At 41.3% G+C, this 23076-nt stretch overlaps 1 protein-coding gene across 1 annotated transcript in view; it reads left to right on the top strand.

Moving 5' to 3' along the window:
* Positions 1-21440, top strand: part of ST8SIA2 (ST8 alpha-N-acetyl-neuraminide alpha-2,8-sialyltransferase 2) — a 254661-nt gene extending 233221 nt beyond the window's left edge. The window contains exon 6 of the mRNA XM_075858218.1: positions 17966-21440. Coding sequence (XP_075714333.1) covers positions 17966-18251 — 286 coding nt within the window. The 3' untranslated portion in view covers positions 18252-21440. The remainder of the gene's footprint in view (positions 1-17965) is intronic.
* The last annotated feature ends 1636 nt before the right edge of the window (positions 21441-23076 follow it).

Raw genomic sequence — 23076 nt, forward strand, 5'->3', positions numbered from 1 at the left:
TCTCAACTTCCTTCTGCAGTGATCATGTCCCGACTAATAAAGGAAACCCCTTTTTAAATGCCCTTATTGGGCATATGGAAGTAATAGAGGGAGGTCTTACATTTGGGCCCTCTTTTATGAGCCAATGTGGAGAGCTGCTTACAAAGAGCGGGTCTCACGCTGGATGACCCAGCCTGCCCATTCATCACATGGTTGGCCATTCTTTTGAAGGGCTGCCATGTACTACTACATTTACCCTGCAGTGCCCCTGGAAGTGTCAGTCCAGACACCATTTCCACCACAGATAACATCTGATCACCAGGAGTTAGAGAATCCAGACATGCGGCTTCCTTTTTAATAAGAGGTTGTCTTCATGAGACTACCCCTTTAAATGGCAACTATAGTTTTGAGATACCGTGCAATAAGTGCTAGTGAATTTCCACAAACAGCAATTCTTCCATTAGCTCCATGAGAAATCAAGAAATAAAACTGAAGGATAATGAGAAACTCTATGAAATGATAGTTATGGGCATGTGCCGTTACTAAAAAAGAACGCAGGCGTAGTGAGGCTTTGTGGAAGTATGGAAGGTTTGAAGCAACTACAGGGAGTGCAGTGATCAGCGGTGGATCCTAGGCGCGCTCCATTGATCCCTGTTTACCTATTAACATTTTTTTACACAATATACTTATACGTTTCATTTGTGATCACTAAAGTACACTACCGTTCAAAAGTTTAGGGTCACTTATAAATTTCCTTATTTTTGAAAGAAAAGCACAGTTTTTTTCAATGAAGATAACATTAAATTAATCAGAAATACACTATACATTGTTAATGTGCTAAATGACTATTCTAGCTGCAAACGTCTGGTTTTTAATGCAATATCTACATAGGTGTATAGAGGCCCATTTCCAGCAACCATCACTCCAGTGTTCTAATGGTACATTGTGTTTGCTAACTGTGTTAGAAGGCTAATGGAGGATTAGAAAACACTTGAAAACTCTTGTGCAATTATGTTAGCACCGCTGTAAACAGTTTTGCTGTTTAGAAGAGCTATAAAACTGACCTTCCTTTGAGCTAGTTGAGAATCTGGAGCATTACATTTGTGGGTTCAATTAAACTCTCAAAATGGCTAGAAAAAGAGAGCTTTCATGTGAAACTCGACAGTCTATTCTTGTTCTTAGAAATGAAGGCTATTCCATGTGAGAAATTGCCAAGAAACTGAAGATTTCCTACAACCGTGTGTACTACTCCCTTCAGAGGACAGCACACACAGGCTCTAACCAAAGTAGAAAGAGAAGTGGGAGGCCCCGCTGCACAACTGATCAACAAGACAAGTACATTAGAGTCTCTAGTTTGAGAAATAGACGCCTCACAGGTCCTCAACTGGCAATTTCATTAAATAGTACCCGCAAAACGCCAGTGTCAACGTCTACAGTGAAGAGGCGACTCCGGGATGCTGGCCTTCAGGGCAGAGTGGCAAAGAAAAAGCCATATCTGAGACTGGCTAATAAAAGGAAAAGATTATTATGGGCAAAAGCACACAGACACTGGAGAGAGGAAGATTGGAAAAAAGTGTTATGGACAGACGAATCGAAGTTTGAGGCGTTTAGATCACACAGAAGAACATTTGTGAGACGCAGAACAACTGAAAAGATGCTGGAAGAGTGCCTGACGCCATCTGTCAAGCATGGTGGAAGTAATGTGATGGTCTGGGGTTGCTTTGGTGCTGGTGAAGTGGGAGATTTGTACAAGGTAAAAGGGATTTTGAATAAGGAAGGCTATCACTCCATTTTGCAACGCCATGCCATACCCTGTGGACAGCGCTTGATTGGAGCCAATTTCATCCTACAAAAGGACAATGACCCAAAGCACACCTCCAAATTATGCAAGAACTATTTAGGGAAGAAGCAGGCAGCTGGTATTCTATCTGTAATGGAGTGGCCAGCGCAGTCACCAGATCTCAACCCCATAGAGCTGTTGTGGGAGCAGCTTGACCGTATGGTACGCAAGAAGTGCCCATCAAGCCAATCCAACTTGTGGGAGGGCCTGCTGGAAGCATGGGGTGAAATTTCTCCCGATTACCTCAGCAAATTAACAGCTAGAATGCCAAAGGTCTGCAATGCTGTAATTGCTAGAATGGAGCATTCTTTGACGAAAGCAAAGTTTGAAGGAGAAAATTATTATTTCAACTAAAATGCATTATTTCTAACCTTGTCAATGTCTTGACTATATTTTCTAGTCATTTTGCGTAAGTTTTAAGTGAAATGGAGTGTGACAATAAATGGATTTACACGATAATAGTTATTATGTAACTGCAGGCATGTATGTTATATTTGTAAAGAGATTAAGTATGTAATTATACTGTTATTTATCACTAATGTATAAATATACACTGAATCACTGTTTGAAAAAAGCCCCATTTTAAGAACTGAAACATCGCTGCAAAAAAAAACACAATTTTTTCATCTTCATAATCCAGAGTGCTGCCTCAAACTTCTTTTATTTTGGCTATTATTATTGGAATCGGGAATCAGGATTCTTAAAGACGCGTGCATCCAACTTACATCAGAGTGTGATGCTGTTGGACTTAGTTATTTAGTGTGGTGCTGTACAATGTGGTACATATAAAGGATGAGAACATAAAGTTCTAAATAGATTGATCCAACAAAAGTTTCAAATTTAACAGTAATATCTAGAGTGAAGGAGAATGTGCCCATATGTAATGTCTATAAAGGTTGGACATGAGGGGCTCCTGTAACTGCCTATAGGCTCCCTGTCAGTATACACCTTATTACATAGAGGAATTGTCTTATGAATGCTATGACAGATTGCTTGTCTGAAGAGGTGAATTTTTAGGTTTAGTCTGACGGCTTGTGGAGTAGGAAAGCGTAAAAAAGGCTGCAGTAAGGAGATCCCGCGAAGGAGGAAGGCACTAGGAAGTCCTGGAGGCAGGACAGTGAAGACCTAAAAGACAAAGCAGAGAAGAAAGTCATGAAGAAGGTCACTTCTTTTTACTTACTATTTTTACCATGTTCTCCAATGACCTCTTTACTGGAAGGAAACATCTAATTATATTACAGTGCAGATTTTCATTTTGTTAATAAATAATCCTCATTGCTTCCATTGTTTCTAATTCCTTAAACAAATACAGAGATCTGGAAATGAGCCCTTGTGCTGGGAAATATTGTATGATAAGTAATCGACACCTTGTCCCTAATCCTAGCCTCTAACCAGACATAACACTATGTCCTAATGTAGCTGTATTTTTGTATGATCCTTTAAGCCCACTGCATTGCAAGAAAATTACTGTTACTTTGTGTCCTAATAAAGAAAGCAGAAGGTTTGTGCATATAGATTTTAACACTCTCATTTGAATATGCAAAATTAATTAATTGTTCTAGCGAGCGACTGGTCTCCTTTAGCAGATGAAAGCCTCACTTTGTGTCTCTATGGTGACCAGGAGAGGGAATCAGCAAAAAGGGAGAAGGATGAAAGGATTTTATTAAATATTTGTGAGGTATAGCACTATGACCTTAACTATTTAAATCCCAAGGGCACCTGCAGAAATCTGCAAGATGGTTGTAATGTGTTTTGAATTTTTACATTTTAAATGTTTTTGTTTTGTTTTCGTCTTCTGCATGATTTGTTTGTTCCATTAAAACTGCTACCCTGAATCATCTATCACGATACGGATATTCAATTGAACTAAATATTAACACTTTTTTATAGGTAAAAATAATCTCCAAACACATTCAGTTTTTTAATAGGACATCTCCTTTTAAGGCTATGTAAACCTTTGAGCACTTTCTTTTAAAAAAAAATAAAACAATGTAAACATGGTGTTATAAGCAACTTTTTAATTGGTTTTGATTAAGGCCTTATTTACATGAGCGTGTTAAACGTCCGTGTGACGGCCGTTGAGACAACGGCCGTCCCACGGACGTTTGTAATTCAATGTGGCTGGTCACACAGCCGTTGTTTTAACCCCTTAATGATCGGGCCTGAAAAGACCTTAATGAGCAGCTCAATTTTTCTGTTTTTGTCTCTCTGCGCTTCAGCAGCCATAACTTTTTTATTTTTTCATTGATGTGGCTATATGAGGCCTTGTTTTATGCGAGAGAAATAGTATTTTTTTTCACACAGTTCGGGGGTAAAAAAAAAAAAATTACGGCGTGAATATAGGAAAAAGCGATTCTCGGAATAGTTTTTTTGTTTATTTTTTATCCCATTCACGTTTCATGCTAAATAACCCATTAGATTAATTCTTCAGGTTATTACAGTCGTGTAGATACCTAATATGCGTAGGTTTTTTGTTTTTATTTAGTGTAGGGGCAATAAAATGTATTTAATGCAAAATAAAGACTCTCTTTGGGACTTTTTTTATTTATTTATGTGTTTTGTTACTTTTTTTTTTAAATCCCATCAAGGGATAACTTTATTTGTAACTTTATTTTTTACTTGTAATGTATTAGCATACTCCTGTTTGCTAATACATTACACTGTGTCACTATAAAAAAGGGTTCTGATCGGGCAGCACATAGTGTGCCCGAACAGCAGGCAAACGGAACAGACAGCCCTGGGGTCCTTTGTAGGTACCCTGGGCTGACTGCAGAGGGATTCCCCGATGTTTGATCGCATCACTGGAATCCCGGTGATGCGATCAAAGAGGGGAATTCCCTTTGATCATGCAGCGGTCACGGACCGCGGTAATCAAAGAGTTAAACAGCTGGGGTTGGAATGTTTGCCGACCCCAGCTGTGTTCAGGAGTCTGCTCTAAGATCAGGAGCTGTTAGTAACAGCTCCTGCTTAGAGGATGAGCGCTCACACGAGCGCTCATCAGCTTCATCAGCAGCGACGCCAAAATACGTCTCTGTAGACTAAGCACCCGCACCGCCTGACGTCAAAAGACAGTGGGCGGTCGGGAAGGAGTTAACTAGCCGTGTCCTATTTTTTCACGCTTCACGCATCCCTCGATAGACTCTCATCTATGGGGGATGCGAGACATCGTGTCCCGCAGCACAGAGCACGGATGCACCTCGGACGAGATGCGCAACGCTCGTGTAAATAAGGCCTTAAACATTTTTTTTCTTCACTTTTTGAGATATAACGTCTATGTGTCCTGGGTACATAGAAGCTGTATCTTGCACTCAAACCCGAATCCGTCAGGTCAGCAAGACTGAAGGCTTTGGTAAACGCGGGTCCTGCGTGTCTTTGACACACATTGATCCAGCTGTTATCGATCACATTAAGTTATTATCGCCCCATGTAAAATTCCCTTATATTGTTGTAAAACATTATTCAGTGTTAATGTACCTAAATAAACACATAAACTAACAGTATATACTTACTATCAAAGCACAGTCAAACTCTGTTATTAATGAGACCTGATGAATTATCAGAAAGACATCGAAAAGTAACTCAGCTCACTAAGGCTTCGTTCACATCTGCATTGGGGTTCCGTTCGTGGGTTGCCTCAGACCTTTCTGTAAGGGGAACCCACGAACCGAAACCAAACGGAAACCATAGCTTTCCGTTAGCATTACCATTGATTTCAATGGTAACAATCCAATTTTAATGGTTTCCGTTTGTCTCCATTCTGTAAAGGTTTCTGTTTTTTTTTACAGAATCAATAGCACAGTCGACTACGCTATTGATTACGTCAAAAATAGAAAACTGTATGGAACGGAGACAAACAGAAACCATTAAAACTGAAGCGTTACCATTGAAATCAATGGTAATGCTAACGGAAAGCTATGGTTTCTGTTTGGTTTCTGTTTGTGGGTTCCCCTGACGGAAAGGTCTGATGGAACCCACTGACCCCGACGCAGATGTGAACGAAGCCTTATAAGGGTAGAGTGCCGTCAAGAAGAAACCACAAAATACAGTATTATTACAAAATCTTCTACTACAATCAGAGGAATAAATTGTTGTCATGCTTTCGGGGTATGTGGACCCACTAGGCTGCTCCGCTGTAGCGGAGAGGCAGCTGTCCAAGTTACAGTCTATGCAAAAGTCTATATAAGTTCGTAGCACAAGGGTACCTGAAATAGTCCTGATGGTGGCAGGGGCTCTGGCACGGAAGTTAGTAGGTGCAGCAGGTTGCGCCAGACGTGGCGGATGACAATGGGTGCAGTAGGTTGCGCCAGACAGCGGGTGCAGTAGGTTGCGCCAGACGTGGTGGAGGTCAACGGGTGTAGTAGGAAACGACTCCAATCACTAAACAGGCTCAGGAACAATAACACAGCACGGGATTCAGGTTACAGGATAATTATTTACATATGCGCGTGCTGGCCCTTTAAGGCCGGGAACCAGCGCGCCATCTAGTGAGCACTACGGGACAGAGTGGACGCATGTGCCGGCGTCTCTGGGACGGAGATGCCGGCAGGAAGAGGAAGATCTGCGGGAGGTAGGTAAGTGGAGGTCGCGGTCCGTGACCGCGGCCGTAACAATTGTTAATCTCATATTACTCTTCTAAAAGAAAACATTATATGGCAGTTTATTGTTAGAAACACATAGAATTATCAGACCTACTCGATCGCCGTTTTAAAGAGGACCTGTCACTTGCCCAAAAAACTGCAGTTGACACCTCAGTTAGATTGCAGGCGCCTCACAGATTCTGATCTTTTTTTCTTTTAGCCCCCACCGTTGCTGAGATATCGGGGTCATTAGTTTTGGTGTCCGATTCGCAAATTAGGCCTTTGACTGTCAAGTGGGCGGTTACCCATTTTCAAGTGACAGGTGTTACCCGCCCACTTGACAGTCAAAGGCCTTATTTGTACATGAAACTAATGACCCCGATATCTCAGGAACGTTGGGGACTGGAAGTAAAAAATAAAAAGCGGCAGAAACTGCAAAGCGCCTGCAATGTAACTGAGATGTGAGCTGCAGTTTTATGGGCAGGTGACAGGTTCTCTTTAAAATCATTTCTCTGAATTATTTGCTTGTTTGCCGTATCCCTGTTCGAAATACTTTTATAACGCCAATTGAGCCAAAACATAGCTTGTTCTTTTATACACAATGTCATCTAATTTGCTAAATGTTAGTGTTGAAGGGGTTAAGTCAACTTATATTTAAAATTAGTAGCTGTTAAAATGTCATACATAATTTTGCTTTTAAGAAGGAATGTGTGGACCAGTGGAGCTTCTATGGATTAATATGGTCAGTGTCTGGGGGCAAAAGCTGTAATCTTGTCATAAATGGAGTGATGTTCTAATAATATACATCCAGCAATAAATGATATGGCACCATGGGGTTCAAGTGTCAGATAATCCTCCGTTTTATTATTTTGTGCTTACAATTCACAACTGCTCGCATCCGAGATTCTCAGCTGAATTTTCCAACTATTGTTGTCTCATTTCATAGAGTTTACATTTATTTTTTATTTCCTACCCAGAAGACTTATCAATTTCGTCAGAAGGGACCTTCTTTTATTGCAAACATGTCTGCACCACGGAATATTAAACCGTTCTTTTTCCACATGACCACAGTGACCATGGTGACATGATGCACTATGTTCTTTGCAGCTCATGACAGTAGTTGTTGTGTGGCCATCAAGTGATCTGTCAATTGAAAGAATGAAAGAAACTGATGTCAGTGATTGATACCAGTTTCTTTTTTGATACATTCCTCAAGAATGAACCTATAGATAATACCACTGGCTGGAAAAAATTAGAGACAAACAAACTCTGATTATTTCCTAAAGTTGTTTCTGTACATACAGATATATTCAATTCCCTTACAAAAACTTGTAACCCCAAAAATCAGTGTGTGCTACTGCAGCTTCTTCCAACCCCATGCACTGTAATGGCTGAGTATACCTATATTTTTTTCAATATGTTTTCATTCAGTTTTAAGAATAATGGAAAATAAGAATGGAAAAATAATGTGTTGGTTTTGACTCATTCAACATTCGTAGGTATCAGATGAAAGGGTAGTTGACTTGGCATAGTTCAGTACATGTATCATATTCCTCAGTAGACATGCCCTGTTTGCACTCTGCTTGACGAATACAGTAGAACAATGGCATACATACCATAGAGACGGATAATGTGGCTGCTTTAAAAAGAGTCCAGTCCGGGGTATTCCATTCCTTTTACTACTAAGACTTCGTTCACATCTGCACTAGGGCTCCGTTCCATCTGAGCTTTTCGTCTGAACGGAGCCCTGACAGACACAAACGGAAACCATAGGTTTCCGTTACCATGACCATGGATTTCAATGGTCGACGGATCCAGTGCCAATGGTTTCCGTTTGTCTCCGTTGTGTAAGGGTTCCGTCGTTTTGACGGAATCAATAGCGTAGTCGACTACGCTCTCTGCAGATGAACTGTATTGTTTACAAACAAGTAGGTAAAGAATTGAATCGAGGGTCATAAGAAGGGAATGGATGGGAAAACAAGTAGGATATTCTGTTCTGGTTGGCAAACCAGTACTGTAATGGGGAAACCATAAGATCTTTGCTGTGGGGCCACTTTCTTCTATGAATGCCACTGCAGTAGAAAGATGAAGCAGTGCGGGATATTTAAAACCATCCTGTAGTTGAAACCAAAGTATTGCAGCTGTGTATAGAAGAGATTAAAGGGGTATTCCCATCTCAATGATCATAGCTTACATTGCTGCATATGGAAATATATGCATATTGGCAAATACCTTCCTTTTTACATTTTGTGGCATTCAGAAGATACTCCATCCGGTCCACCCCATGTCTTTTGGTTTGTTTGGAAATGGTTTCCAATGGTTACGGCCACCACTATGGTCCTGCAGCGGTGGCCGCGCTTGCGCAATTTCTACTGTGAATTTCCCTAATACGCTGGCCGGGTCCTCTGGTGTGCACATTGAGCATGCGCAGTAGATGTCAGTTCGGCCACCTCACTCCTGCTCTAATGAAAGTGAATGGGACGACTCCCAGGCATGCGCAGTAGCATATGTACATATAGAGATAACAGTGTTTAGTTTAGAACAAGCGCTTTGTGTTTGAGATCGTTTCTGCAGCACGTGTTTCACAGCGTACCCCCACAAATCTTCACAAGCAGAGGAACAAGCAGGGAAAGAGGAAGATTGAGGATCAAATCCTGGTAGGAAATCTGAATGGATAAGTTCAATAGGGTTATTTTTGATCATACATGTGTGCTGGCCAAAAACCAAAAAATGTGGCAAGATAGGAATAACTCTTTAAGAGATTGTCGAGGATTAGAAAAACATGGCTGCTTTCTCCCAGAAACTTTACCACACATGTGCATGGGTGGAGTTTGGTACTGCAGCTCAGCTCTATTGTAGTGAATGAGACTGAGATACAATATCACACGCAAAGTGTGGACACTTGTGGCGCTGTTTTTAGAAGAAGGTACCAATGTTTTTTTATCCTGGACAACTCCTTTAAGAATCATGGTTTTACCATATGTATTGCAGACTAATGTATCTCTGCTTTATTTTTTAACAGCAGGCAAACATTTTAAATGTATGACTTAGGCCTACTTGATGGGTGGAACATAAGCAACAGACATTCTGTGTCCACAATCTCCTGATATCTAAATACAGTACAGTTCACGGTGAATCTTTTTAGTTATTTGGAATCTATATCAGCATTAATCAGAAATTCCTATGGCGCTTGTTCCCAGTGCACAGAATATTAATGTTATAAATAGTATTTAATATGTATAGTCATGGTATTCAGCTGCATATAAATTTGCAAATACACTTGCAAAGGTTTTGTCATTGGCACACATGAACTATTTACCACTGTTACTGTAAAGAACCCCTTACTATAAAGACCCCCTCCACCCCCAAAAAAATGGCATGTATACACAACTTATGTTTAATTATGTATTAATTTATTTATACAATTCTCAGTATAAAAAATTAATATTGTCTCTGGATATGTTTGTATATATTTAGATGATCACTTATAAGGTGCCCTTTTCCATAACCTGAACACTACTAATTTTTTCTTACTCTCATTAGAAAAGATCCATACCATGTTCTTCTTACAATGTACTATCCAAAACCCTTAGCTGATATTTCACTAGTGGCCCCAATGATTTTCATTAGGGCAATATAATACTTGAAATACATGTTTCTTCTATTTTGTAGTCAACCTAAAATTATATACTGTATGCATTTGCGACTTCTGCTTGGCTGTTGGTTGAAGTATTTTCATCAACTTTACCCAGCTGTATTCTTAGGCAATGAAGTAGCAATAGTACACTCACAAGACCATGACATCACAAAAACATTTTTAAGATCCTGGTGGATGGACAGTGACTTAGTGCTGATTCCCCAAGGAGAACAGAAGAATGAGATACCTACTAGGTCATAGTGTAGCCCTATATAGGCAGTGGTAGGGGAAGATAAGAGTGTTATTGTAGAATGGGTCTATAACATTTTTTATTTTTATTCATATTGTCTGGAAATTCACAAAAAGCATATTGAAATGGGGCTACTCTATGACCTGGTAGGTATCTCATTCAAAGATAAATTGTTTCTTCATCTATATTATAATATGATTTTTGTATGTATAATTATACTAAAGAATCAGGGGCACACGCAGCCCAGAAGGTGTTTACATACTATGGTACCTGTGAAGTCGCTAGCACCGGGCGTTTTTGCATCTGCGTCCACGTTAGGTCACGTTAGGCTTGCAGCTTATAAGAGGCCGGGTCAGGATCCCTGTGCAGACCAGCGCCATGACGTCACTGGATTGCAACGGCCTACGCAAGGGTCTCGTCTCGGCACCTCATAGGCTGCAAGACTGTGCAGCTATGTTCATCGTGGGAACATGGCTAGGTGAGTCTAAGTTTTTTATTTGTTTGGGGGCACTGTCTACAAGGGGGGTGTGGCACTATCAATGGGGGGGCACTATCTACAAGAGGGTGGGTGTGGCACTATCTACAAGGGGGAGTATGACACTATGCACAGGGGTTGGGTGGCACTATCTGCAAGGGGGTGTGTGTTACTATCTAAAAGGGGATGCGGTACTATCTACAGGTGTGTGGCACTATATATAGGGGAAGGTGTGGCACTATCTATAAGGGGTGTGTGGCACTATTTACAGGGAGCAGTGTAGCACTATCTATGAGGGCATTTGTGGCACTATCCACAAGGATGCATGTGGCACTATTCACAGGGGGCTGTGTGGTACTACCTGCAGGGCACTGTGTGGCAATATCTACAGTGGGCTGTGTGTGGCACTATCTATAGGGGGTGTGTGGCACTATCTACGGGGGTTTGTGGCACTATCTACAGGGGTGTGTGTGTAGTGCTATCTACATGGACTGTGTGTGGCGCTATCTACAGGAGGCTGTGTGGCACGATCTACATGGGGCTGTTTGGCACTATCTACAGGCAACTGTGGCGCTATCTACAGGGGGCTGTGTGTGGTGCTGTCTACAAAACACTGTGTGGCACTATCTACAGGAGGGCTCTGTGTGGTAATATCTACAGTGGGCTGTGTGACACTATCTACAGGGGGGCTGTGTGACACTATCTACAGGGCCCTTGTTGCCACACAGCGCTGACTGAGCTGGTCCCGCATTCAACTGAATCTGCGTCCGCAGGATGCATATTCAGTTGGGTTCAATGCTGGAGTCTTGCTCCAGCATTCACTGTGCCGTGAGAGGCTCGGCACAGGCAGGTGCGATGTAGTGACGTCAACGCACCTGTCTGCGCCAAGTCACTCACAGCACAGTGCAGAGGAGGAGAAGGAGCTCCTCCACCTGTCGTGGGATCGGGGATAGGTAAGTAATTATGTTATTATTTTTCTATTAGGTACATACATATGGGGGCATTATGCTGGGTATGGGACAGCTAAGGGGGGAATTATACTGTATGGGGGCATTACACTGTATGGGGCAGCTATGGAGGGCATTATACAGTGGGGGAATTATACTGTATGGGGCAGCTATGGGGGTATTATACTGTATGGGGGGCATTATAGTGTATGGGACAGCTATGGGGGCATTATATTGGGTATGGGACAGCTAAGGAGGGCATTATACTGCATGGGGCAGCTATGGAGGGCATTATACTGTATGGGGGCGTGTAGTGATGGGGGTACGGAAACGGACAAGTGAGCCCTAATCTACCCACCACTCTGTCCCTGCCTACTTGCAACGACCCGCCCTAGGCAACGGGGTACAACTGGGCGGCGGTCCCTACACTCAGTAAGTGCACGAGACAAACAGACAAGGGAACACAAAGCAAAGGGAAATGGGGAAGTTGCCCACGGCAACACCGTGAGCAACAAGAGTGGTGAACGAGCCGAGTCAAACCAGGAGTGCACGAGGTACCATAGTTACATAGTTAGTACGGCTGAAAAAAGACACATGTCCATCAAGTTCAACCAAGGGATGGGAAAAGGGAAGGAAAAATTTCTACACATAGGAGCTAATATTTTTTTGTTCTAGGAAATTATCTAACCCTTTTTTAAAGCCATCTACTGTCCCTGCTGTGACCAGCTCCTGCGGTAGGCTATTCCATAGATTCACAGTTCTCACGGTAAAGAAGGCTTGTCGCCTCGGCAGGTTGAACCTTTTTTTCTCCAGACGGAGGGAGTGCCCCCTTGTTTTTTGAGGGGGTTTTACAAGGAACAGGATTTCACCATATTTTTTGTATGTGCCATGAATATATTTATATAAGTTAATCATGTCCCCCCTTAGTCGTCTTTTTTCAAGGCTAAATAGGTTTAATTCTTTCAATCTTTCCTCATAACTTAAATTCTCCATGCCCCTAATTAGCTTCGTTGCTCTTCTTTGTATTTTTTCCAACTCCAGGGCATCCTTTCTATGAACTGGAGCCCAGAACTGAACTGCATATTCTAGATGAGGCTTCACTAATGCTTTGTAAAGTGGCAATATTACATCCCTGTCCCGCGAGTCCATGCCTCTTTTAATACACGACAATATCCTGCTGGCCTTTGAAGCAGCTGATTGACACTGCATGCTGTTATTGAGTTTATGATTTACAAGTACACCCAGATCCTTCTCAACAAGTAAATCCGCCAGTGTAGCTCCCCCTAGGACATATGATGCATGCAGGTTGTTGGTACCCAGATGCATAACTTTACATTTATCTACATTAAACTTCATCTGCCAAGTGGACGCCCAAACACTTAGTTTGTTTAAATCTGCCTGCAATTCATGAACATCTCCCATAGACTGAACTATATTACATAGCTTGGTGTCATCTGCAAAAATAGAAATAGTGCTATTAATCCCATCCTCTATATCATTAATAAATAAGTTGAATAATAGTGGTCCCAGCACTGAATCCTGGGGTACACCACTTATAACTGGGGACCATTCAGAGTAGGAATCATTGACCACAACCCTCTGGATACGGTCCTTGAGCCAATTCTCAATCCAATTACAAACTATATTTTCTAAACCTATAGTCCTTAATTTACCCATTAGGCGTCTATGGGGGACAGTGTCAAATGCCTTTGCAAAGTCCAAAAACACTAAATTCACAGCGGCCCCTCTGTCTAGACTTCTGCTCACCTCTTCATAAAAACAGATTAGGTTAGTTTGACAACTTCTGTCCTTAGTAAAACCGTGCTGGCTGTCACTTATAATGCTATTTATTGTCACATAATCCTGTATATAGTCCCTCAATAGCCCCTCAAACATTTTCCCCACGATGGATGTTAAGCTTACTGGTCTATAATTACCCGGGGAAGACCTAGAGCCCTTTTTGAAAATAGGCACCACATTTGCGCTGCGCCAGTCCCTTGGCACTATACCAGTCACTAGAGATTCTCTGAATATTATGAAAAGGGGGACAGAAATAATTGAACTAAGCTCTTTAAGAATTCTAGGGTGTAACCCATCTGGTCCCGGGGCCTTGTGCACATTTATTTTATTTAATTTAGCTTGGACCATATCTACATTCATCCAATTCAGTATATCAACTGATATACTAACAGCACTGGCACCGGCTACATCAGCTGCTTTTTCTTCTGTTGTATATACAGAGCTAAAGAACCCATTTAGTAACTCTGCCTTCTCTTGATCCCCTGTCATCAACTCCCCATTACCATTATCTAGGGATCCTACATGTTCAGACCTTGGCTTTTTAGCATTTATATACTTGAAGAATTTTTTGGGATTTGTTTTACTATCCTTGGCCACCTGCCTTTCATTTTGTATTTTTGCTAATTTTATTACCTTTTTACAGATTTTATTAAGCTCTTTATATTTTACAAAGGCTGCAGATGTACCCTCAGATTTGTATTTTTTAAATGCCCTTTTTTTGTCGTGTATTGCCCCTTTCACAGAAGGTGTAAGCCATGTGGGGTTTCATTTGAGTCGTTTATACTTGTTACCTATAGGAATAAATTTTGCACTATAATAACTCAAAGTAGATTTGAAAATCTCCCATTTATCATTTGTTCCATTATTTGACATTAGTTCTTCCCAGTCCATATCCTGAATTGCAGCCCTCATCCTGGGGAAATTGGCTTTCTTAAAATTAAATGTTTTTGCCCTCCCAGCCTGCGTTTGTTTTTTACAGTATAGGTAAAATGTAACTATATTATGATCACTGTTACCGAGGTTTTCACGAACATTGACATTCCCAACAAGATCTGCATTATTAGAAATGACTAGATCCAACAGAGCTTCACCTCTAGTCGGGTCTTCCACAAACTGGCCCATAAAATTTTCCTGCAACAGGTTGAGGAAATGTCTGCCCTTTGCAGTTGAAGCCGAACCATGACACCAATTAATATCCCGGAAATTAAAATCTCCCATTATCACTACAGTACCCGCCTGTGCAGCCCGCTCCATCTGTTTATATAGCTGAACTTCCATCTCCTCAGTCATATTGGGGGGTTTATAGATTACACCAAAAGTAATTTTTTCAGTGTTTACCTCCCTTTCTAGTTCCACCCACAAGGTTTCAACCTCCTCACAGTATTCACCCACTATTGTCTCTTTCACACTCGCCTTCATATCATTTCTCACATACAGACATACACCACCGCCTTTCCTATTTGTCCTGTCTTTCCGAAAAAGTGTAAAACCCTGTAGATTTACAGCCCAGTCATGTGAAGAGTCCAGCCATGTTTCAGCAATACCAACTATATCTATATTTTCTTCCAGTATCAAGGCCTCCAGCTCCCCCATTTTGCTTGCTAGACTTCTGGCATTTGTGAACATACACTTTAGCTTGCCTGTCAGTTTTTCACTTTTATTATCAGAAATGTGATTTGACATTAATCGGGCCTTTTTATTTACACTGATGTTTTGTAACGAAAGGATCTCCTTATCTTGTTGTCTAGTCCTCTCCCCACAGTCTGTTTCTCCCCCCACCAATATAGTCTGACCCCTCTCTAACCTGGCTACCCCTTTTTTTCTACATTGACCTCCCTCCTCAGCCCTAGTTTAAATACTCCGCCACCCCAGCTAGAATTCTCTCCCCCAGCACAGTGGACCCCCTTCCATTTAGGTGCAAATCATCTGCAGAATACAGTTTGTACCCCAATGAAAAGTCAGCCCAGTGCTCTAGGAACCCAAATCCTTCTCCTCTACACCAAGACTTCAGCCATGCATTTAACTCCCTGAGCTCCCGCTGTCTTTCCTGTGATGCGCATGGCACCAAACGCAGAGCAGGAGAGTAGTCAGTAAGCCGGGGTCAGTATGGAGCAGGATCAAATAGACAGAAGCTGTAGCTGGGCCAGGAAACCACACAAGAAGAATCACAAGCAAAGGAGGAACAGGAAAGGCAGGTATAAATAGACAGAGGGCGGGAGCTAGCTCCGTCTGGCGAGGCTGCGATAGGCTCTCCCACTCCTAAGCCTGCCATCCTGAGTGGTGTTATACAGGGCGTTATACTGTATGGGGCAGTTATGGGGGCATTATACTGTATGGGGGGCATTATACTGTATAGGGCAGCTATGGGGGCATTATACTGTATAGGGCAGCTATGGGGGCATTATACTGTATGGAGGGCATTATACTGTATTGGGCAGCTATGGGGGCATTTTACTGTATGGGGCATTATAGTGTATGGAGCAGCTGTGGGTGGCAATATACTGTGGGGGCAGCTATAGGGGTATTATACTGTGGGAATGCTATGGGTGGCATTAGACTGGGGGCAGCTATGGCGGCATTATACTGTGAGAGCAGCTATGGCGGCATTATACTTTGGTGGACAGCTATGGGGGCATTATACTGTGTTGGGGCAGCTATGGGGGCATTATACTGTGTGGGGGGCAGCTATCGGGGGCATTATACTGTGTGGTGGCATTATACTTTGGGGGCAGCTATGGGGGCACTATACTGTGGGGGCATTCATGGGGTCTGTCGTGCAAGGCAGCTGGGTATAGGTGTGCGCAGGGGTTTGGTGTTGGGGAGGGGTATGGGTGCCCAAGCCGAATTCTTGCACCAGGGCCCATGAGGCTTTAGCTACACCCCTGCAGTCCGGCACAGTCCACTCATCTGACCTCACGTCAGTGACGTGAGGTCAGGTAACTGGACTGGTCTACTCCTATCACAGCACAGCCCGACCTCACTCTGACCAGCCGCCGTCATGTCATTCCCTTCTTGTCTCCGTCCGCCCTACTCACTCACATTTAGGAGCAGGAGAAGGGTGGATGGAGCCAAGTATGGCGGCGGCAGGCAGATTGAGGTCGGTACATGCTGGCCCAAGAGTAGCCTGTCTGGTCACCTGACCTGAGTTAGTAATGTGACATCAGGTGACTGGACTGGTCCACTCCTGTCACAGCACGCCCCGACCTCAGTCTGACCGCCGCTGCCGCCGTGTCATTCCCTCCTTGCTCTGTCCGCGTGCCCTACTTACTCGAAGTGAGGTCAGGTGACTTAAAGGGGCTTTTTTCATCAAGGACATTTATGATATATCCACAGGATATGTCATAAATGTCCGAGAGATGCAGTTCCCACCTCTGGGTACCAGATCTGTCTCAAGAACAGGGCCCCTAATCATCATTCTACTTCTTTGTGTTGTGGCTGAAGCTTGTGATTTCCGACCATGAAGAAGAAAACAGTGTAACTCGCTGAGCTATGCTGTTTCCGTAAGTACCATAGAATTGAATAGTAGTTATGGAAACAGCGTAACTTGCATGCTACACTGCTTCCATAACTGCCATTCACTACTATAGGAGTTACGGAAACAGCTCAGTGAGCTATGCTGTTTTCTTCTTCATGGTCAGAAATCAGCCGGAACACAGAAAGGTAGAACGGGGTTTAGGGGGCCCCGTTCTAGAGATAGGTGCGGGTCCCAGAGGTGGGACATGCATCTATCTGACATTTATGATTTATCCTGTGGATAGGCCATAAATGTCCCTGATGGTAAAACCCCTTTAGGTAAGTCGGAAAACAAACTTACTGCTGCGAGTTCTTTTCAAAACTTACCAATGCAAAGAGTCGACTGCGCTCCAGACTGACTGATGCAGTAGCAACATCATCAATACCGGCTAACATCACACACCTTACCAAAGAGAATCCATTCCAGCCATCACATTAGGGGGGAGTTAATTAAATGTTAGACCAAATATAGCAGGCTCATTTTTAAGCTGATCATTTTGTATGGCCTGCGAATAATTTTATAAATATCCAAATGGCCTTTGGCAGAAAAAAGGTTCCCCATCCCTGATCTACAGGGAGCAGTATGTGGCACTACCTACAGAGAGAGCCGTGTGTAGCGCTATTTACAAGCGCCACTGAGGGTGGCACTATCTACGCCGGTTTTTACACTACCAGTAGTGGTCAGTACATTTCTCCTAGCCTAGCCTTTTTTTTATAAGACTTTGTAATATAAAGGGCTAGGCTGGTGGATAAGTGCAGACCAATACTTGTAGCATAAAAAACAGAGGGTATCAGTAGCGTGGCAAAAATAACTTGGTTTGAAGGGTATGTATTTGGAAACCCCCTTTGTGTTTGCCCCTGAGTATTTACAAAATGCAGTTATGGACCTCATAGCGTTACATATTGTACCAGAACAGTTACACAATGTTGTCTTTTATCTCTTCCAGGTATTGGTTGACCAACAAGGTGCACATAAAAAGGCCTACTACTGGAATCTTAATGTACACTTTGGCTACTCGTTTCTGTAACAGAATTGACTTGTATGGCTTCTGGCCATTCTCCCGAGATCTCCACCAGGACCCCGTGAAATATCACTACTATGACAGCCTTAAATATGGATACACTTCACAGGCAGGTCCACATGCAATGCCCTTGGAATTTAAGGCTTTGAAAAATCTACATCTACAAGGGGCTTTGAAACTTACAGTGGGTAAATGTGAATCAGCAACATAGCATTTTATTCAGTGCTTTGCTTCGTAAAACACAAATCAGTGGGACAACGATAGGAGGACGTCAGTGACAATTGTCAAGATTTTATTGAGTTTTAAAAGTATTGTTGGCTTTAAGTACAAAAACGGAAAATAATGATCCTTCAGCGAGCTCGTGTGTAAGACAACTTCTAGCTTGCAATCTATTCGTCACAGAAAGGTGGAGTGCTGATGTTTGCCTTCTTGCAGTGAAAGAGCAGTACTAATAACAAAACACAAAAACCCGTCTAATAGGAGGATGAATATGGTGCTACCACTATACATGAAGATTGTCTGTAATTATGATTTACTTCCTCCTACAATCTTTGGAAACACTTTGTTGAAAATGATGTTTTTTCTTGAATGAGAAAATGGCACACACTCCTTACATCTAGCAGGTGTAACCGAATAGCAACAACAAAATCCCTGTTTATTAGGTACGATACACAGTGCTAATATTGTTTTACGATAATTGTTCAAGTTTGTTGCAATTAAATATGAGCCTTAGATGTTTCTAGTACTGCTTTCGAGTGCTGGTTTGTGCCTATAGCTACAATTCAACTGTTTGTATCAAAGAAAATGGTCAAAGATGATCAAATGTGCAATGACATCATAATATCTGTATTTGGAGTAGAAACTATACAGTCTTTATATAATGAATACGGTACTGTATTTTGATGTGTACAAAAAGGATAATGTTCACCAGTCAGGAAATAGCACATTCTACTATGTTATAATGGTCACATTGTTTATATGAGAAAAAAAAAAAGATAGGTGACAGCAAATTGTACTGTGAGGTCTGAGTATTTCTCTTAGAATACATTATTCTAGTAGTAAAAGTTTGGGTTCAATTATGCGCTGACTTTCTAAAGATCTGATAATAATAATAATAATAATAATAATAATAATAATAAAAAGACTGATTTCTACATCAGTCCAAGTGTTCTGTGTGTGGGGTCCAGTGTAGCCAACTCAAGTATAAATGATAGATAATGTCATAAACAATGTTGACTTTGTTAAGATCTGTAAAACGTTCTGCTCTTCTGTCTTTTAATAGTCATTGATCATGGCTAGTTACACTAATGATCTGGTTCAGTCTGTTACTTTTTTGTGGAGATGGGTAGCAAGAGGTGTTTTGTAATATGTGTGATTCAAGGTTATTTGTGGTCAATACTGTTAATATTTCTAGGAAAATAAAGCAGACTAAGGCATTGACATCATATCTTCTTCGGAACCTCATGGACCAACAGACTTCATCATTAATAGAAAAACAGCTTGAAATGTTTTTGCTAATCGAAATTTTACAACTTTAAAATGAAGTGGCAACATAATGCTGGTTTACTCTCGGGATTTCAGCTGTTTTATTAACAGTGCTTACATTATGTGAGCTCTGGGGAAATATCGAAGAAACAAGAAGAAGAGCGTCATCAGAAGAGTTTCTAGGTGAATGTTACAGACAAACCTCTTATTCCATCTCATAACGATGAGTGCCAGGAAAAGCTCTGTTCTGCTAAGTATTAAGTGTTAAAAGTATTATAATTATTCATGACACAAGAACTGCAGAGTGGTCCTCATTTGGATTTTGTAAGGTCCAGAATAATATACATTGCTGACCATGAATGGTTTCATGATTAAATAAATTTAAAGACAGGAAAACAAGTAAGACATATCCTTATTTTTAAGTATTTATGAATTTTGTTGAGTATATCATTCCGATATGGCTGGGGTCTGGGGTAACTAGGGTCGAAACATCTTTTTACCTTATGTCTTCATCGCCTGCTCATTATTGCAATTCTCAAAGTGTCTGATATTGGAGGCAGCCCTTCTTATGTTTTTCAAGGGTCGAAAATGATTGTTTATGACAGTGCCTTGGTTTCTTAGGTGAATACAAGTAGCCTATAGCACTTAGGTCATGAGACGGGGGCACTTTAAACAATGGAATTTAGAAGTTCTCTATAAAGGTATAGACTAGTGGGTGCTAAGAGCGTTCACTATACCCAGAACCAGAGTTTGGCATCCATCTGAAAAAGTCTTATAGAAGGAGCATTGTGAGCAGAGACCTGTGTCAATCGATCGATCGATCGAGAGCAGCTAACTGACAGCGGTTCACAACGCTCCTCCCAAATGCCTTCATCTGTGTGCCTTGTACAATATAAAACCACCTTAACCCCAGGGCTTTTGTTCTGGGAGCTGTTTAATAGGAGCTCTTAGCAATCCACTAGCTTTTATTTAAAAGCTACATGCCAAGAGCTTACAAATAGAGGGAATATGATCCTAAATTCATACATATAGTACATGAACAGTCAGTGATGCTGCAAATGGGCATATAGGCTATGGAGCCCAAGGACAACTCTACACATAAGCTAAAAGGAGCTGGTATATATGGGCAGTTAGGAGGTAAAATTACTCATCATCTTAATGTAATATACACTTTCTGTACTCAATTCCAGATATTATTATGTATATTATGTGACTTTACATGGGACTGCAGTAGAAATACTTTTATTATCTCAGTAAAAAATTTTTTATGATGTATTAGTGCAGAAAAATAAAATCGCAAATAGTTAACAAATTCAGATCTGCTATGTCTGTATATTGAGGCATTTTACATAATTCGAAGTGGCAGGAAAATGAAAGGGGTCTTCTGGTTTTATCAAAATCAAGCTTAATAATTGTATACTAAACATTTACAAGCTCTCTGCTCACGGCTAATTCATGGGAACATTATTTAAACATCCGGAAGCTCAACAAACCTTGCACATTTCACGTTTCAGTTTTCTACAATTTTGTCCATTCTCACTTTTGTCCAGGGCCGACTAGGGCGCCATTTAGAACAGCAGTGCAATTAATGGACTACAAAAGCCAAAATAATACTCTGCCTTTACATTTTTTTGTATAACTAATTGGATGCTGTGTCCAATTAAATTAATGATAGCCCATTCAACAGTCACCATGCTAAACTTCAGGGAACGAGGTAAGGCATACTGAAACTCCTGCATGGGGCACCTAAGAGAGCTTATCCCACCCATGCTCTTGTTGTAATATGTACTTTGCTACAAAATATCAGTGTAGGTACAATGGGTCAGACTGAAGTTCGTGCTGTTCAGCTACAGCCTAGACTGTATGCAATTGTATGTTTTTGTATCTACAAGAAGAATGCTGCGGAACTGTTGCTATGCTTCAAATTCAAATAAAAAAAATAATGTATTCCTTTAACTGTCATGGATCAATAGTCCCATTCTGTGTGTACAGAAGATAGAGCAAGTCAGTGTATTCAATGCATTTTCAGCAGGTTAATTGCAGACAATGCTCCAAAGGTCTAGTGAAGCCCTTCACTGCTTTACCATCTACAAATGTTTTAATCATCATACCATCAAATTCTGTATTGTTGTTTATTCATTTTGATTGTTGAATGTAAAACAAAGAAATTCATTATTGACCTTTGAAACTGTTTGAATGCCACTAGCCTGAAGAAGCAATGCAAAAAGAGAATTAATTCCAACTGAATAAGAGTATTACATAATAGTGGCTGAGAGACTGCCATCCCACTGCTCTTTATAATTCCTTTAAAACTTCAAGTTGGTACATCTCTTATATTTAATTACTTATTTTAGTACTTTAATGTACTCAAAGGTTACCAAAACAATCATTACAATTCAATAGTATCATTAACACAGTGGTACTACTCACCAGTTATTTGAAGTCAGTGATTGGGTAAGAAGCTTTGCAATCTTGCCCACTAATCAAGTCTTTGGTTCTACTAATGTCTTTGTGCTTGAGTGAATTGCTGCCTGACTTACAGTGATCTCAGTTATTAGCTAAGTCATCAGGAAAAGATGTCTTGTGAGTTAGGAAAATAAATGTGAAAAAGAAGTGCACTCAACATCATATTGAGAATCTTCAACTCAGGAATGGAGATAGCACAATAGATCAACTAAACAGATTGTAGCCATCGGGATCATCTATCCAGGACTGTGACCTTAGTTTGATGTGCCTTTCCCCCTGACTACATGGTGTTTATAGAATTGGAACCATTTAATGGAATTATTCAATAAAACAATAACCCAATTATATTTATCTTTTTACTAGTACAACCAAAATGTGGTCATTTCTCATAGTACCAATAAGTTTGCAATGAATATGGCTTTTGATAGCTATACCTATTTCCACTATATTATGTGAATGACAAACATCATATGAAAAGAGCCTAAAGTATTTTTTTCTTTAGTGGAAATAGGTTATTTGTACAGTGCTGTGCAAAAGTATTTGCCCCTCACCCAATTTCTACTATTTTTGCTAAGTTGTCACATTTAAATGTTTCAGATCATCCAACTCAGGGCCAGCATAAGGATAGATGGCGCCCTGTGCGAACTTTTTTTCGGCCCGTACCATTATAAAAAAAGTGCCCCATAAAAGAGTATAATGCCCCCACACAGTATAATGCCCTTTTTAGTGCCCCCACACAGTATAATGCCTTTTATAGTGCCCCACATAGTATAATGCCCCCCTTTAGTGCCCCCCACACAGTATAATGTCCCCTAAATGCCCTCAACCAGTATATTGCCCCTCACACTGTATAATTCCCCTTTAGCGCCCAACACACAGTACAATGCCCCTTTACTGCCCCCAAACAGTATAATGCCCTCATAGCTGCCCCATGCAGTATAATGCCCCATAGCTGCCCACACACAGTATAGTGCCCCATAGCTGCCCCACACAGTATAATGCCCCCATAGCTGCCCCCACACGCACACAGTTTAATTTCATGCCTCCACATCGTATAATCCCCCTTATTTCCCCTTCCACAGTAT

Source organism: Rhinoderma darwinii, chromosome 3, assembly GCF_050947455.1.
Source record: "Rhinoderma darwinii isolate aRhiDar2 chromosome 3, aRhiDar2.hap1, whole genome shotgun sequence".
Classification (NCBI taxonomy): domain Eukaryota; kingdom Metazoa; phylum Chordata; class Amphibia; order Anura; family Rhinodermatidae; genus Rhinoderma; species Rhinoderma darwinii.